Source organism: Heteronotia binoei, chromosome 1 (genome assembly GCF_032191835.1).
Source record: "Heteronotia binoei isolate CCM8104 ecotype False Entrance Well chromosome 1, APGP_CSIRO_Hbin_v1, whole genome shotgun sequence".
Lineage (NCBI taxonomy): Eukaryota > Metazoa > Chordata > Lepidosauria > Squamata > Gekkonidae > Heteronotia > Heteronotia binoei.
In genome coordinates, this window is record NC_083223.1 from 141,079,290 (window position 1) to 141,097,455 (window position 18,166).

An 18,166-nucleotide genomic window follows, 5' to 3' on the forward strand; every position below is an offset into this window, starting at 1 on the left:
GCATAAAAGGAAAGAAAAATGATTGTCTGCTTTTATAACACTGCATGAGCCCATGTTTATTCTAACGGTCTTTAAGATTGTCATAATTAGGATTTTTCTGAACAGGGACTGAACCCTCAGCTGAGAATAAATCCAACTTTAATCACTAAACATGCTCTATAGGCAGTGTAATCCTCTGTATGCTCAATCACTGAAGATCTTGTTTAAGATACCTTAAAAAAAACCCAAGTCCTCAACATTTAAACATGGTACAGTCATACCTTTGCTGTATCTTCTAAAAAGAAATGCATTTGAAAACTGCAGACATTATATGGTGTATATATACATACATATATATATACATGTATATATATATAATGCAGACATTATACTTATCATTCACTTTAAGCTTTACCTTTTAAATTAAGCTAAACTGACCTAACTCTAGTTTAATGTGCATTGAATACAAGCAGCTACTTGGCTTGCAGCACGTTCTTTTTAATGCTGTCAATAGTTTTTCACCTTAGCATATCTACCTGTATAAAAATTCAGGTGGTTAAAAGGATTTCCATGGAGAATCTGACCAAATTAGTAACTTGGTACTTTGTACAAAACTGACATTCTAAAAATCCGTTTTTATCTCTCTTGATAGAATGAAAGTACTATGGCTTTCAATATGAACACTTCAAAATTATTTTAGATGACTGAGCACCATCTTGGTAGATAATTCCACTTAACTCCAACACAGACATCCCTCAACGCACATTAATATTTACTGCTATTACTAAGACACAGTTGGCTGCACAATATATGTTATCCCTAAGCAGTAGGCTACTGAAGCACTACAAGAGCCCTGAGTATGAAATTTAAAGTAGACATTCTGACATGCAAAGAATTGGTTCTCCTCAAGACCTCTACTGCTGCTGGGAGGCAGAAAACTCGGAGAACGGGAATATGCTATTTCTATTAAACTTTACAGCAATAAGGAAAAAATGAAACGATATCCCCCGCCCCTCTCTACAGGGAGTTCAATAGTTTTTAAGATTTTATTCCACCCATCCCATTTTCAGCAACAGTTCCAACAGTTGTTTTTTTAAAAAAGATCGCTATGATCCACTCTGAGGATTATTTGGAACGGAAGAGTATCCAAATAAACAAATGTCCAAATAAATACAGAATTTTCAATTGGAGATAAAATCCTAGTGGCTAATATAACAGCTAAGTGACTGAGCTGTGCACTGGGAGACTTTGTTCAAACTTCATTTGGATCACAAATTCACTAAATTGCCTCAAACCAACCCATCTCTGTCCCACAGCTTCACCCTTCAATAAGCTAATAATCACAAACTGTACAGAGTTTTTTGTATTGAAATGATGTTAATGACATTGAGAGTGCTATATAAATGGTAAATTTCACAACTACAAAAGAACCTTGGTTCATATAAGAACCAGATAATGCTCTCCCTTTACAGACCCCTTTACTTGTTCCTGGAAGTACCCTGAAATCCAAGGGCAGTTTTGGGGCTGCAGCAGAAAGGGGAAGACAGGAAAGTTCTACTTGACAAGTAAAGCTTCATTCTCAGTACTTTCAATACTTAAATGCAAGGGGACAAAATCCATCCACACACTGTATCTTGAGCTAGGACCTGGAAACACCTGCTGAAGCACTGAGTGCCAATATGCAACAGGGATCCACACAAGAAACCCATGATATTTCAGTCCTGCTTGTCAACATCACCCACAGCTAGGCATTAAAGTTCAATTTCTTAATTTATACAGATGTTTAAGTAAACAGCTAGTGGCAATACAAACTTTTTTTTCTCCCCAAAATTTAAACAATTTTACTTACAGTGCACTCCTGCATTTCTTGTTCCTTAGTTGCTAGACGCATCACCAGGATATTTTCCCTTCGAGCAGATTCTTGCTGCTGTTGTTTCAGCTTTTCTTCAGATTCTCTCAATCCAGTTACATCATTGGCTAGTTTTAAATGGCAAAAAAAATTACTAGTATAAGCCTTTCAAAGTGTTAAATACACCAATTTTTCTGAGTAAGAAAAGGTAATATTAAGTTAGTCAAAACTTTTCCTCATGTTTATTTATTTACTTTCCATTTATATCCCGCCCATTCCAAATGAACTCAGGGCGGCTGTTCCCTTTTTAAATTGGCTCAAGTCACCCATAAGGATGGAAGAAAGAAACAGAAGAGCTCCACACCAAGAAAAGCTGGGTGAATGTGGCAGCGCTGAAAGAATAGCCCCCTATCCTATGCTCCCCTCTCTACTAAGGAAATATCATTTCTGCTATACAAATGTTGAATTCTGTACTAGTACTGTGGTGTATCCTTCCCTTGGAGTCATGCATACTGTGGTTTGAAAGGCAGCGGAAGTGAACATGTTTTGTTTTTTCTGCTTGCAGGAGCTAAATATCTCTGCCCTTTTTCTAACAAAGGTTTTTCTTCCTATGTTTGTAGCCATGTTAGTCACTTGTAACAAAAACAGAGGTTTACAAAACTTAAAAAACACCAGATTAAATATGGCACAAGATCTTAAATAAAAGAGTCCACTTTATCTGATTTCACAGTATTCTCAGCTATTCCTCTTCCCAACATACAATTTACAACTTGTTTTATCAAACAAGAATACTGAAATGCAAACCATGATGCAGCATTAATGGGCACACACTATGAGGAGACAAGAGTCACTGGAAGAGATATCAATGCTAGAAAAAGTTAAAGGAAGCAGGAAAAGAGGAAAACTCAATGTGAGATACACTGCTTCAAATAAAGGAAGTCACTGCTCTCAGTTTGCAAGACTTAAGCAAAGCTTTTAATGATAGGATGTTTTGGAGGACATTAATTCTTAGAATTACTATTAAATCAGAAGTGAACTGATGGCACTTAAAATACACATACGAAGCAGGAAAACTGAAAAGCAGCTTTGGAGGGCTCCAAAGGCTTTCACTAAAACTCGTCAATAATTGTAACTGGAATATTCTGTATACACACATAGGCATACGCTCTCTTAAGAAAACACATACTACTTTTAACTGGATTCGCACCTCAGCCCTAAAAACACATTTAGAATCCATTAGGCAAGCAACCTGAACTTTAGGTTGTATCAGTCTTTCTACTGCAAGAATCAATTGCTGAGCATGAAAGCACCAATAGTGGCTGCTTCTGGAAGCCCAGAATGTTCTAAGGGCCTAGTGAAAGAAGACCAATACCACTTCCTTTTGAGTGCAGGTTCACAGCAATTAAAAATCAAACTTGAAACAGAATTCTCTTAGGTATGTTTAGGAAACTTGCCTTCTTATACACTCTAGAGGCGTCACATCATTACCTGTGCTATCTGTTAGTACTTAATTGTTGTTCACAGTAGTAATCCCAAGGCTGGCAGGCAAGTTTTGTTGAACTGGTATCACCAAAGGGATAATTCTGAGATTATTCAAAAGAGCTCAAAATAACTCAGATCCCAAAGAGAACAGAGCACTGTAACTGCCCATGTTTCATCACTGATTTACAATCTGAAGGTTTGCTGTAATGTGTTCATATAACTGAAACAAGTATATTTATGACTAGTGGGAAAGAAAACAGAACAAAAATACTAAGTCATTCTATAAACAAAAAGAAAATTGAAGAGGATAGAAAACCAACTGTTTTAACCATCAACCTCAGCTGTACACAGAACACAAGAACTTTTGGATTTTTAAAAACTAAATTGGCCAAGACCCTCTCAGATGTTTGCTTCTTTAAAGTATTATTATTATTATTTAATGTAAAAGGGTGCTGCAACCAACAGGGTTCAATGTCAGAAGTCTCCCCTCATTTATGAAGGCGGATAATGGACTCATTAGGTGGTAAATTATTCTGAAGTTCAGTCCACAGTCATTAATACAAGAACTAACAATTTGAAATGTAGTTATAGCTTCCAAATTAGGTGGATACCTTATCAAGCTTCAGCCACCAGCCAATGATCTCAAATGTGCAATGCCAGGACTTAAGATAACCGAAAGGAAATGATCTAAAAATGATTTAAGGACTATAAAGGTGCAAATCCTAAACTGCTAGTTCACTGCCATAATAGCAATTTTGTTGGTAGTGCAGGCAGCGGCAGTTTCTGCTGATTCCCCAAACCCACTGGAGAACCCCCCTCCCCCACTCTGTTCCCAAGGGTATACTGACTTGGAAAAGTATAATTTCCACATGGCACAATAAAGTTTCAGTGGGAGGATGCCAACTTCATCTTGCACTACTTAGAATTCATATCAGAGGGTTTAACATGTATGATTGCAAAACACTAATTCTGAAGTGAAATGGCACAACTGAGCCATAATTGGGGGGGGATAGAACAGTACCATTAATCAAGAACTGACCAGCAAGTGAGATGCTAATTCTTGGCCAAGAGCACAATGACCAAGCCCTGAGGGAAGATGATGATGATATTGGATTTATATCCCACCCTCCACTCCGAATCTCAGAGCGGCCCACAATCTCCTTTACCTTCCCCCCCCCCCCCACAACAGACATCCTGTGAGGTGGGTGGGGTTGAGAAGACTCTCACAGCAGCTGCCCTTCCAAGGACAATCTCTGGCAGAGCTATGGCTGACCCAAAGCCATTCCAGCAGCTGCAAGTGGAGGAGTGGGGAATCAAACCTAGTTCTCCCAGATAAGAGTCCACACACTTAACCACTACACCAAACTGACAACAGAATTCAACATCTTTAAGCAATCCTAATGGAATACCTATCACATAAGATCATCTTGGAAAGATCTAGGCACCATAGTGGGTTGCCAAAGTAACCCAAATACTGAAGACAGTTGTGAGGGGGATGGAAAGAGTAAAGGAAAGACAGGAAGTGGAAAGGTGGGAACCAACCACAATTTTAAACATAAGTCACACTGAGTTTAAGAAATACATATACATATGCTTTTAAATAAAATGGGCAGGAGGTTCAGAATGGTCAAAAGGAAATACTACTTTAACAGAATGATTAAAATGTGGAATTTGCTGCCAGAGGATGTAGCAATGGACACAGGAATAAACAGCTTTAAAAGAGGATTAAATAAGATTAATGGAGGATAAGTCTATCAATGGCTACTTCCCATGGTGACTGAGGGGAACCTCCAAATTCAGAGGCACTAAATCAGCAGGCAACATCAGAAGGCCTCACATTCTGTGCCAATGTTGGCCGCCCACAAGAACTGGTTGGCCACTGTGTGACACAGGATGCTGGATTAGATGGACTATTAGTCAGATCCAGGAGGGCTCTTATGTTCTTATTGTTTATGGCACTCTAGTCTGAATTACACCAGACAGTGACAGATAGCTTCTGTATGCTGGACAACTGATCTGCCAATGTCATCAATAAGCCTTCCTGTTTCCCAGGTTAGATAAACATTCTGGTCCTTTCATGGACTATGATTCTTTAAATGTCATTGTTTAGGATATACTGGACACCACAGTGCCCTTGGAGAAAAGGAGTAAACCGTTTCTGGGCAAGATAATTGAGAAAGCAGTGGCAGAGCAGTTTCAAGTTTTCCTGGAAGACACATCTGTCCTTGATCCCTTCCAGTCCAGCTTCCACCCTGGCCATGGGACAGAGACTGCTTTGGTCGCCCTCACAAATGACCTTGGAAGGCACCTGGATCAAGGCGGGTCAGCGCTATTGCTTTTAGATCTTTCAGCAGCGTTTGACACGACTGACTACGATCTAATGACCCACCGCCTTGCCGACACTGGAGTTCAGGGGGTGGCCTTACAGTGGTTTTCCTCCTTTCTCCGTGGTCAGGGACAAAGGGTGGTGATCAGTGAGCAGTCTTCCCTGCGTCATCCACTAGAGTGTGGTGTACCACAGGGAGCTATTCTCTCGCCAATGATGTTTAACATCTATATGTGCCCCCTTGCCCAGATTGCCAGAGGTTTTGGGCTGGGTTGTCACCAATATGCAATGACACCCAGCTCTATCAGTTGATGGACGGCCATTCAGACTCCACCCCAGACCATCTAACTAGGGCGTTGGGAGCAGTGGCTGGTTAGCTGAAGTTGAGCCGGCTGAAACTTAACCCTACTAAGATGGAGGTCCTGTATATGAGTCGCGGGGGGCTGGGATCAGGCGTCCGGCTCCCCGCCCTGGATAGTGCATCCCTTGTGCCAACTCAGAAGGTGAGGAGCCTGGGTGTGATACTGGATGCCACCCTCAATGGAGGCCCAGGTCACAGCTGTTGCACTGTCTGCCTTTTACCATCTCCAGCAGGCCAGGCAACTAGCACCCTTCCTGGTTCCTCAGGACTTAGCTACAGTGATCCATGCAATGGTCATTTTCAGGTTGGATTACTGTAACTCACTCTACGCAGGCTTACCCTTGAGGTTGACCCAGAAACTCCAGCTGGTGCAGAGTGCAGCAGCATAATTGCTGACTGAATTGCCTATACAGGTGAGCAGTCAGCCAATGCTGCGCAGTCTGCATTGGCTACCAATCGAGTACCGGATCCGCTTCAAGGTATTAGCACTGACGTTTAAAGCCTTGCGCGGCCTGGGACCAGCATACCCGAGGGACCGCCTCTCCCCATGTGAGCCCTGGAGGTCGTTACGTTCGGCCACCCAACATCTTCTGACCATCCCTGCCCCAAAGGACGTCCACCTTGCTTCGAACAGGGCCAGGGCTTTTTCGGCCCTGGCCCCAACCTGGCGGACTCAGCTCCCTTTGGTGGTTCAGGCCTCCAATCTGCTACCATTCTGGAGGGTTTGAAGACAGAGCTGTTCCACCAGGCTTTTGGCTGAGGTGGGCAGGCGTCCCTATTTAGCTATACCATCTAACTGGCCTCCCAACACTGACTACCATCTGGATTGGAGGAAATCAGGCCGAAATAGCTGGCATCTTCAGACACCTAAATTAAGAGTCTACCTTATCCACACTGTCTTAACTTATATTAAATCCGAGCTGTTGGCTCAACTGTCAATTGTCTTAAACTCTTAACTTTTAATATGTTTTAATTGTTTAACTGTTTATCTATTGATGTATTGTTGGTTTTTAACTATTTGATATGTTGGAATCCGCCCTGAGCCCTTACGGGAAAGGGCAGAATACAAATCCACAGAAATAACATAAATAAACTGTCTTAATTCTGGCACTGTAACTTAAAAAACACGTCTCTTAAACATATGTTTTGGCCCTTTCCAGTTATTTGGTCTTTTGAGAGGAAGTACTTAAGTCAATTTTGCATTATAATATTCACACATCTTTGAGGCTTATGTCTCTCTCTCTCTTGGCTTGGCTTCGCGAACGAAGATTTAGGAAGGGTGCAATAGTCCACGTCTGCTGCAGGCTCGCTGGTGGCTGACAAGACCAATGCGGGACAGGCAGGTCCGGCCACAGTGGCTGCAGGGAAAAGTCTGATTTAGGGTTGGTGCTGTAGCAGTGCGATTCTTCCTCAATCTCCTTTTGTCCTCAAGACCAGCTATGCGTGCGTTCTCAAAAGAAGAAACAGCCTGGTGGATGGTGTGCCTCCATGCTTTGCGATCTGAGGCTAGGTCAGACCACTGGTGATGGTTGATGCGACAGGTGCCAAGGGATTTCTTCACGGAGTCCTTGTACCTCTTCTTTGGTGCCCCTCTATTTCGATGGCCGGTGGAGAGTTTGCCATACAGGGCAATCTTGGGAAGGCGGTGGTTTTCCATCCTAGAAATATGCCCTGCCCAGCACAGCTGCGTTTTCAACAGCAGTGCCTCGATGCTGGTAACCTCCGCCCGCTTGAGAACTTCAGTGTTGGTCACAAAGTCACTCCAGTGGATGTTGAGGATGGTGCTAAGGCAGCGCTGATGAAAGCGCTCAAGGAGTCGCAGGTGATGACGGTGTAAAACCCACGATTCGGAGCCGTAGATGAGGGTTGTCATCACAACCGCTTTGTAAACATTGATCTTTGTGCCTTTTTTCAGATGCTTGTTGCTCCACACTCTTTTGTGCAGTCGGCCAAAGGCACGGTTTGCCTTTGCCACCCTCTGAGGCTTATGTACATTTAAACTATTAACCTAGACACTAACTGGTGGTCAATAAAAATAGAGCTTTCATGCATGTACTGCTACAACAGCGGAGAGATAAATTCCCACCTCCTTTAATTAAACAACCTTATCAGCATTTGAACATATGGCATATAGATGGCAACTGCGCATGGACATACCAGAAACTACTTTATAGTTACTCCTGTTTCTCAATGTATGACTCAAATATCATATTACAATTAATTCTATCACAACTTACAGTTAAGGTCTGTGTATTTGCCCTCCAGAGCTTGTACATATGCTTCATACTGTTTCCACCTAATGAGGGATTAAAAATATTTTTCAGATTTAAAAAGATTAAGGCAAATCTGCAATAATCATGAGATTTCTGAAATACATACACATTCACTCTGCCAGCTTTAATGGAATTGCTTGTAACAAATCATTACGCTTTCCAATTTCTATCTATGAAGTCTTCATTTCTAAAAACTTTATAACATTACTGCATTTTTATCTTCACAAAAACTGAAGCATTCTTTCATAGCTGCACATATACCAAATTAGCAACGCCGAAGGTTTTCTTGAAACGTTTAATAAAGCATGCTAAATAAGTTAATTTATAGTCTCTCTCTCTATTAAGAGTGTTTGGTTTTTAGCAAAGCAAAGCAAAGCAAAGCAAAGCAAATTTTATTTTTATATCCCGCCCTCCCCCACCAGAAGGCGGGCTCAGGGCGGCTTTATATGTCAGGCTGCTATTGGAATTCAAATTCTTTATTCTGTTACCATTCAGTCTTCCTCTTCCCCTGCACAAAGCAATATTTGTTGTGCTCTGAGATAAATATTAAATGCTGTAATCATTTATTACATTTATCTTGTCTGTTTGCCAAGAAACTTAAGAGTAGAGTTCATGGCATTATCCCACTGTGTCATCACAATCCACTGCACAAAGTAATTTAGGATGAGAAACTAAGTGATTTAAGATGAACAAGTAAACTTAGTAGGAATCTGAACTTTGGCTTCCCTACATCAAATCTACGTCACTACCCTTAATGTCATTCCAAGAAGCTCAACATTACATAGTATGTTCTAGAAAGCTTTATATGCAACATCAAGCAAATTTCTGGCATCAGAAATGAAGCAAAGCATGAAAATATATAGTCAGCTCCTGTTAAAAACAAACAGGCACTTGCAGTGAGAGGGGTGCTTACATTCTTTTTTTCTGACCTTTTCTCTCAAGTCTTAAACCATAGGCAAACTCTAAAAAACTGACATTTTAAATTCTAAACTTTCTTAGTCTTCGCATTTTACATTATTTTCTCAATTCCAAATGCTTTACTCTCAACTTCAATGTAAACAGAATAGACCCTGTTGCCTAACTGTTGTCTCAAGTTTAGATACCTGGGTTTTGGTTACTGTAACAGAGTGTTGGACTGGATGGGTCAATGACCTGATCCAAAACAGTTTCTCATGTTTTTATGTTCTTAAGACATGCAGACTTTTCATTTCTTAAAAATATCTTCACTCATAGTGTTAAAATAATATAACGAAGACAGAAATTACTCAAAATGGACAGTGAAACAAACTACACATAAGAACATGATTATTTTACCTTAACATCAATTCCTCTCTAGGTAGAACCTTGAAGTCTGTTTCATTGAGGCGAACCTAAAGAACAAAGTAATCAAGACTTAGCCTTCTCTTTTATTTGTTATGGAAAAAATACAAGGGGCTAAGATTTTCAAGCTTACCTTTTTGGGAAGCGGCTCTTCATTAGTCATTGTGAATTCTGGGGGAAGAAGCAACAAACACTGAGTAATTTGGCCCTCTTAGCTGCATAGTCACTATGAAATGTTAAGGCTGAGATCCTATTTATACATACTTGAAATAACTTCCAATGAGTTCAATATAAATTATTTTTGACTAAATATGCACAGAATCATATTACTAAACTTCATTTATTACCTACATTTGTCACTGGGACTCAAGGGTTCAGAGGATGAGGCATGTAAAAACTACTACAGAAGCACTCAAATTAAACCCCACTCAAATCACGTGGCTTTTTTTTACACTGTAGTCCCAGTGAAACCCTGGATTTTATCAACAACTGAACGTTCACTTTTCTCAGGATGACAGACCTTAGCATACCCATGTTATTTTGTTCCTATATAGCTTAAGGCCTTTACTGGGAACATGGGTATCACTTATGTTGCTATTAGGTTACAGATATTTTTTTTATACCTTGCTCATATGGGTGCTTAATTTACGTCTTTACTAGTTGAAGCTTCCTTTTCCAAGAGAAACCAATTATTATTTTCTCCACAGAAAAGCTGTAACCAACAGAGGCAAATTCGATACAATTCATTTTTACTGATTCAGCAGCTAACTGAAACTCCATTACTGCATGGAGACCACCAGTATCTACTAAACTTAAAACATTAACTTATCTGAACTTCCTCTTGATTTGTATCAATAACTTGGCAACAGAAGTGTGATTATCTGACAACTCTATTCAGAAACTGTATGACCACAGTATATTAAGAATACTTCAGATATTGTCACTAAACAGGATACAGTTTTACTTAAATAGTTGAAGACCAAGTACTATCAAGAGTTCATTAAGTTGTGCTTTTGGGGGGGGCACAGTGGAAGAACTTCTGGCCCCACTCGTGTTCCTCTTGATGGCACTTGGGGGTTTTTGGCCACTGTGTGACACAGAGTGTTGGGCTGGATGGGCCACTGGCCTGATCCAACATGGCTTCTCTTATGTTCTTATGTATGCTGAGAAAAACAAGAGTTAAATTTGATTTTGTGAGTACCTCTGTAGACTGACTACAGCAGGGGTGGCCAATGGTAGCTCTCCAGATGTTTGTTTGGCTATAACTCCCATCAGCCCCAACCAGCATGGCAAATGGCTGGGGCTGATGGGAACTGTAGACAAAAAAAACATCTGGAGAGCTACCGTTGGCCACCCCTGGACTACAGCATAGTAGCAACCTAAGAACCAAAATCTTTCATCAAACTATAATTTGGCTTCAAAATAAGTTAAAAATTTATTTTATTTACCTTATATTTGCATCCCACCCTCTCAGCGAGTATACCTAAACAATTTTGTTGCTTCTGGTAGTAGCCTTATGCAACCAGTTTCTCCCCCTTGGAAGTGATCTGTGCTTCAGTGTCTGCTTCAGTTTGCTTTCAGTATATGAATGCTGAAAGCCTTCTCTTCAGAACTTGATGTGAAACTAGATGTCAGTGCAAAAACAATAGTTTCTACATCCACAGTATGAACAACTTCAGAAAGGCTAAACTATCTAAGGGGATGAAGCGGAAATAATCACACTCCAATTTTAAAAACTTTTCACTAGGTTATATAGCCAAGATAAAATTAGACGTATACAGATAATTTAAAGTGCTAGTTCAAACTTTAGCATACTGTGCAAACTGCACAGCTTAAATATGTTATTTTATGTAGTTAAATAGTTTCATGTGTGGCAATAACTAAAGTGGTTTGGGTCACTGTGTGACACAGTGTTGGACAGGATGGGCCATTGGCCTGATCTAACATGTCCTTAAGAGAAGCAGAACAAGGCTTTTAAAGTCATATATGTTGGTTTTTCAAATTTCAGTAAGTTTCACTGCAAACAGCTGCGTGATAAAGCAGACATGAGTGTGCTGTCATACCAGACTGATTTTCAGTACTCAATGAGGATGTCCCCCGCCCCGCCTGCAAAATCTTTATGTAAACAGAGGATTCACCTCCAGAGAACTCAACAGATGGACTGCTGCCCATAAGTAAAGTGTTCGAGCACCTAAGTGTTCCACAAACAATGTATTATACATGAAAGGGTAACTATGGGCCCTAAGTCATTATTTGGTAGCATGTTTACCATGTGTGTGAATGAACTCACTGTATGTTTCTGTGTGACACGGTGTACATGGAATACCTACATGAAATACTTTATTGGTGGCCATACATTATGTGCTTTAGCCCCATGGATGAACATTTCACTATATATCGAGCTATAGCGCACATAAAATGCACAGATGAAGAATGCATTTTTGCTTTTGTAACTCAAACTGTGCCTGAACATTATATTATGTTAATTCAGGAAAGTAGTGTAAATGGAAGTAGTTACATGCTTAACCTATGCACTTCATACTCCACACACTTGCTATATTGCAATGCAAAGGCACACATGAAATAACTTGTTTGAATAAAATAGTTTACGTAAATGCTGCAATTTATAAAGTACACAAAGATGAAATATAATGGGCCCTACATTTAAAAATTTAGAGTGCTGATAAAGCTTTAGCGAAACAGCTAATCATGAACAAAGTGATCGATGTCAAGTTTGACTAACACAGAGATGTAACCTGCTTTGTTTCCTCATGGAAACAAGAGATGTAACCTGCTTTGTTTCTTCACTTGAGACAAATATGGGATGCAAGTGCCTAAATAAATACACCATAGCAATTTTTTGGGCACTCAGCAAAACTACCTGCCACTTACCCACCTATACTACGCGGAGCTCGGTCCTAAGCCCGCGAATCTAGAGCCAAGCCCTACTGTGTTCTTTTGAAGTGTGGATCAGACTGTAGTCATGGCTTCAAAACACCCTAAACCCATTACAGAACATTATTATTCAAATGTCATAGCAATACAACATGATACAGATTTGGGGCTAAGAGGCCTACCTAAAGCAAAAACGCTTTTGCGATGTTCTGGGAATGTCTCTTTCCCCAAAAGAAGATACATCGCGGCCCTGCTTCACTCCGCACTCTTGTAAAAAACGTTTTCCGTGACTTACTAGGCCGACAACAGAGACGACCAGTGTGAAACAGACCTCCCAAGGAGCTGCACAAAAGCGGAGGGTGCGATCACAAAAAGGATGCGCGCGGGCGGAGGTGTTAGAACTGGGCACAGTACAAACCAGAGCCGACCTCCGATGCCCCATAAAGCGGCGGTCTATGCATCAATCTTTAACCCCTCGCAATTCAGTATCAGCGGGCTAGGAGCCTCCCTAAGGGCGGAAGTACCACGGCCCAGATTTGAAGAGGCCACTACTCACCTCCCGCCCGGGGCGGCGCCAAGGCTTTGTCTCCTCCGCGCACTCAGCGTCTCCCAGCCGGGGGGGGCTTCTGTCGCATCAATAAAACGGGGCCAGTAATGCCCGGCCCAGAGATCGCCGTCCTGCCACGCTCACTTCTCGCCCGCTCTTTATTTGCTGGTTCGTTGCGCTACAAAATGGCGCCGGAGAAGGAAATGAGCAGCCGCCTCGCCCCTTCCTTGCCTCCCGCCTCGTCCAAGCGAGAAGACAACAGTCGCGCGCAGCCAACCGCTGCCGCTCGCTTAACCAGACTCCCCCCTCCCTACGCTCTAACCCCACCCTCAGCCGAGCGCGCGCTTCCTTCTTCACACACTTACCGGCCCAACCAGCGACTAACAGCCTCTGCAGTGATAGCAGCGGCGCTTGCTCAGTGTCGGGACTACTTCCTAGGACGACTTTTCAACACTCCTCCCCGTGTTTTCCACTCGTGTGGGTGAAGTATTTTCCCCCCTCCGCGAAAAAAGTCATTATTTACACGGAAAACAAATACTTCAGCATGATAGAGACCAGGGGGTGAAAGCAGAGATTTAATGTGTCGGACACACAAATCCCGCATCCACCGAGGTACACAGCCGCAAAGTATTATGGGAAGCATGGAATGGCGCAAGGATTTGGGGTCTTGTTTTCTAACCACCTGCAGGAGTGAGGCAAAACTGAGCGGAAGGAGACTAGATAGCAAACCGAAGGAAGAGAATGGATAAAACTAAAGCTTAGTATTTCCAGGTAGATGCTCTGAATTCTCCATAGGTTTTAAGTACAGGAGTTAATTAAATTGTAGCATCCGTTTTTATGCCAGGTTTCATTTTCGCCAAAGCACAACGTGACAGAATCCAAAGATTTAAATCAATGGATGTGGAAGCATATAACTGCATTAACGTCGCCGTGTGTTAAATAGTAGGCGGATTGTAGGAGGCGTCACAACCATATTTAGTCTAAAATTGGTAAAATAAAATCAGTGGGGTTTACTTATACAATAAATATTCCTGGGACTGCAAGCAAGCTGGATAGTAAATCAAATTTGACTGCCCAATCAAGCGGGTTTTACAGGACTGAAAAGTAAGGGCAGAATTGCTAAGAACCACTCTTTTGTGTAAAGGTGACTGACATTAACAATTTGAGTTATGCGGTTGCCAACACAATAACGGCAGAAAATAGTGAAGTCTCGAAACGATTCCTAATGAAAGTTAAACCAGAAAGTGCCAAATCAAGATTACAGTGGAACAAGAAGACTATAAAAGTAATAACTACTGGGGAACTGCACAACTTCAAATTGTAGAAGTTTTTCCATTCCTTAGTTCCATCATCAACCAAACAGGATATTGCAACCAAGAAATCAGAAGGAGACTGGGACTGGCAGCTGTGAAGGTGCTAGAAAAGATCTTTAAGCGTAAGGGCATGTCATTGGTGACCAAAATAATTCACACTGCAGTATTCCTCATTATAATGTATGAGTGTGAAAGTTGGATAATTAAAAAAGTGGACAGGGAGAAATTCGATTTGAAATGTGCTGAAGGAGAGTTTTATGGGGAAAGTGGGTTGTAAATCAAAAAAAGCCTAAGCACTCTATAGAAGCTAAAATGACTAAACTAACACTATTGTTGTTTGGGTCACATATCATATGAGAAGACAAGAGTCACTGGAAAAGACAAGAATGCTAGGAACAGTTAAAAGGCAGCAGCAGGAAAAGAGGAAGACCCAACATGAGATGGACTGACTCAATCCAGGAAGCCATGCCCCTAGTTTGCAAGACCTGAGCAAGGCTGTTAATGATAGGACATTTTGCAGGTTATTTATTTATAGGGTTATCATGAGTTGGAAGTGATTTGATGGCACTTAAAACACACAATAGTGACTCAAGATGATCTATGTGTTTCTCTCCCCTGCTCCATTTCATCCTCCCAACAGCCCTGTGAAGTAGGCTAGATATAGTGTGTGATGGGCTCAAATAAGTTTCATGGCCAGCGGTGACTGGAACTGGGACCTTTCCAAAAGAATGCTAAAGCAAATTGACCTTTGGTACAATCCAGGAAGGCAATAATTATACTTGTAATTCTATACATGTTTGAGGATAATTCTGCTGATATTACTGGGAGGGTGAGGTGGAAAGTGTCATCAAGTCACAGCTAACTTATGGCAACCCATGCAGTTTTCAAGTCAGACATTTAGAGGTGTTTTGCCATTGCCTGCCTCCAAGTCCAGAGGAGGGCGATGAAGATGGTGAGGGATCTGGAGACCAAGTCCTATGAAGAAAGGTTGAAGGAGCTGGGCAAATTTAGCCTGGAGGGGAGGCGGCTGAGAGGTGATATAGTCACTATCTTCAAGTACTTGAAGGGCTGTCATCTAGAGGATGGTGTGGAATTGTTTTCTTTAGCCCCAGAAGGTAGGACCAGAACCAATGGGTTGAAATTAAAAGAGTTTCCGGCTCAACATTAGGAAGAACTTCCTGACAGAATGGTTCCTCAGTAGAACAGGCTTCCTCAGAAGGTGGTGGGCTCTCCTTCATTGGAGGTTTTTATAAAGAGGCTAGATGGCCATTTGACAGCAATGAAGATCCTGTGAATTTAGGGGGAGGTATTTGTGAGTTTCCTGCATTGTGCAGGGGGTTGGACTAGATGACTTCAGAGGCTCCTTCCAACTCTATGATTCGAAGTCAAGACCCTTGTATTCCTTGGAGGTCTCCCATCCAAATACTAGCCAGGGTCAAGCCTGCTTAGCTTCCAAAACTCAATCCAGCGAAGACAGAGGTCCTTTGCTTGGGTTGCCGTGGTCTGGGGGGGGGAAATGGCGACAATGGCGCACAGGGTCAAGAGCTTGGGGGGTACTACTTGAGCCTGCCTTATCTATGGAGGCCCAGGTAGCAGCCATTGCTAAGTCCGCATTTTTTCATCTTAGGCGGGCGAGGCAGTTGGCTCCCTTCCTGGAGCGAGACGATCTAGCAACAGTGATCCATGCAACGGTCACTTCAAGGTTGGATTACTGTAATGCCCTCTACATGGGGCTGCCCCTGTGCCAAACCCGGAAGTTGCAGCTAGTGCAAAACGCCGCCGCTCGGCTGCTATTAGGGCTCCCTAGACGGGAGCACATTCAGCCGGGCCCTTGGGGACTGCACTGGCTGCCAATAATATACCGAGTCCGGTACAAGGTGCTGGTTATTACCTTTAAAGCCCTATATGGTCTAGGACCTGCCTACCTTAGGGACCGTCTCTTCCCATATGTTCCCCAGAGAGTACTGCGATCTGGCTCCCAAAATCTGCTCGTAATCCCCGGGCCAAAGGAGGCCCGGTTGAAGTCAACCAGTTGAAGCCTTCTCAATAACAGCCCCTTGCTGGTGGAACCAGTTACCGGAAGAGGTCAGGGCCCTGCGGGATATTGGACAATTCCGCAGGGCCTGTACGACAGTCCTCTTCCGGTTGGCCTATAACTGACCGGCACCAAACCACCAAACTACCAAAATACTGAAGGAAGTGTATAGATTGTACGTTGTTGGACTAATGCACTGTTTTTAATGTTTTTAATTTCTTAACTATGTAAATTGCTATTATATTTAAAATTTGAATTCTATGTTAGAATCTCTGTATTGTAAGCCGCTCTGAGCCCGCTTCAGTGGGGTAGGGCGGGAGATAAATCAAATAAATAAATAAAATATAATGAAATCAGACTAGCCAGGACTATCTAAATCAGGATGTTACATTATACAGGAATTGAATGGCTTTAAAATTTTATATTGGAATTTTAAAATGATGTGTTAGAGCAATTTAAAGAATAAGTTGAGTACAAGTGTACGCAACTCATTCAGAACTGAATCAGCAATCCTTTATCAAACACAAGATGAAGAATATCTTTCCAAGGTTATGAATAGGGCACAACAGGTTTTATAAAGTAGTAGTAGTAGTATTATAGAATTGAACTGAAGAACCAGCAATTTATCATAAGCACTGTAACTCCCAAAGATTTTAACCAATGTATTCCTGGAACAGGAATCATTGTACTCATTTATGTGATTTCATTAAAATATATCCCATTTCCCCCACTCCCAAAAATGCTCCGTAGCTAATAACAGAATACGTCATTATTTAAAACATTTGTAACCAGGTTCTTTAAAGGTAAGAATCAAACTTAATTGTGTTTGGAAATAAATTATCAGACAGTGAAGTTTCTGCTTTGCGGTCAATAACTTTGCACCTGCATTCTAAATTAACTTAAGTATCCAAAAAGTCTTCAAGGTAGTTGCAAACAAAGTGTGCTGAGCTAAACTCTATGAGAAGAAAACAGCATGAGAATAAGCCATAACAGAGCACAAATCTGCTCAAAACAAAACACAGATTTCTTTACTTGATATTAAAATTCTATTGACAAAGAGCCATATGGATCTCTCTGAATAAGGCATTCCAAATGAATTCTATATATGTTTACACTGAGAGTCACTTAGTAAGGTTGCTGGTGCCTAGAAAAAAATGTGCTCTCCTTTTAATAGGATGTTAGTAGGTGATGTTAGTTACCTCCATTTCATTAAATTTTCAGCTGCCCATTTCCATACATTAAGCCTCTATTCTCCAGGCCTATTGGCAACCCTATTCACAAGGAAATATGCACGGGACTCAAGACTTAAATTATTTTTATTGCCAGAGAAATCCCTTTCTATCTCATGAAATGGCCATTGTGCTGACACCCCTCTGGACAACACTTTATTTTCCTTAGGAACCAGGATGATGGTCATGAATGTTATTTTTTTGTGCACAATTGAAACTAATTAGATTTGACCCAGGGTAAAGCATGCAAACAAGGGCTTCAAGAAGACCTTGATTTCAATCATGCAATTCACACTTTCCATACAGGCCTCTTAAAGTATTTTTGAATCTCTCCAGCTATTGGTGTTCATGTTTGAAAGAAATTAAATTTTTAATGCACTTTATTTTTTTAATCAGTTGATAGCTGTGGAAGGAAATGGATTTCAGACTACATTTCATTCTTGCATTTGTGTCATCTCTGACATCCATTCTATTTACAGAACATTATTAATCTCTTTTTTCATAAAATTGTGCATTTGAAAATGGCTTTTTAAAATTTACAAAAATGGGAGGTACCT

At 41.3% G+C, this 18,166-nt stretch overlaps 1 protein-coding gene across 1 annotated transcript in view; it reads right to left on the minus strand.

The window, feature by feature from the left end:
* Positions 1-13,680, minus strand: part of LOC132573849 (pre-mRNA-splicing regulator WTAP) — a 30,187-nt gene extending 16,507 nt beyond the window's left edge. The window contains exons 1-6 of the mRNA XM_060241730.1: positions 13,398-13,680; positions 13,042-13,210; positions 9,724-9,761; positions 9,585-9,640; positions 8,235-8,293; positions 1,829-1,956 (exon numbers count right to left, since the gene is read on the minus strand). Coding sequence (XP_060097713.1) covers positions 1,829-1,956; positions 8,235-8,293; positions 9,585-9,640; positions 9,724-9,753 — 273 coding nt within the window. The 5' untranslated portion in view covers positions 9,754-9,761; positions 13,042-13,210; positions 13,398-13,680. The remainder of the gene's footprint in view (positions 1-1,828; positions 1,957-8,234; positions 8,294-9,584; positions 9,641-9,723; positions 9,762-13,041; positions 13,211-13,397) is intronic.
* Between the last annotated feature and the right edge of the window lie 4,486 nt (positions 13,681-18,166).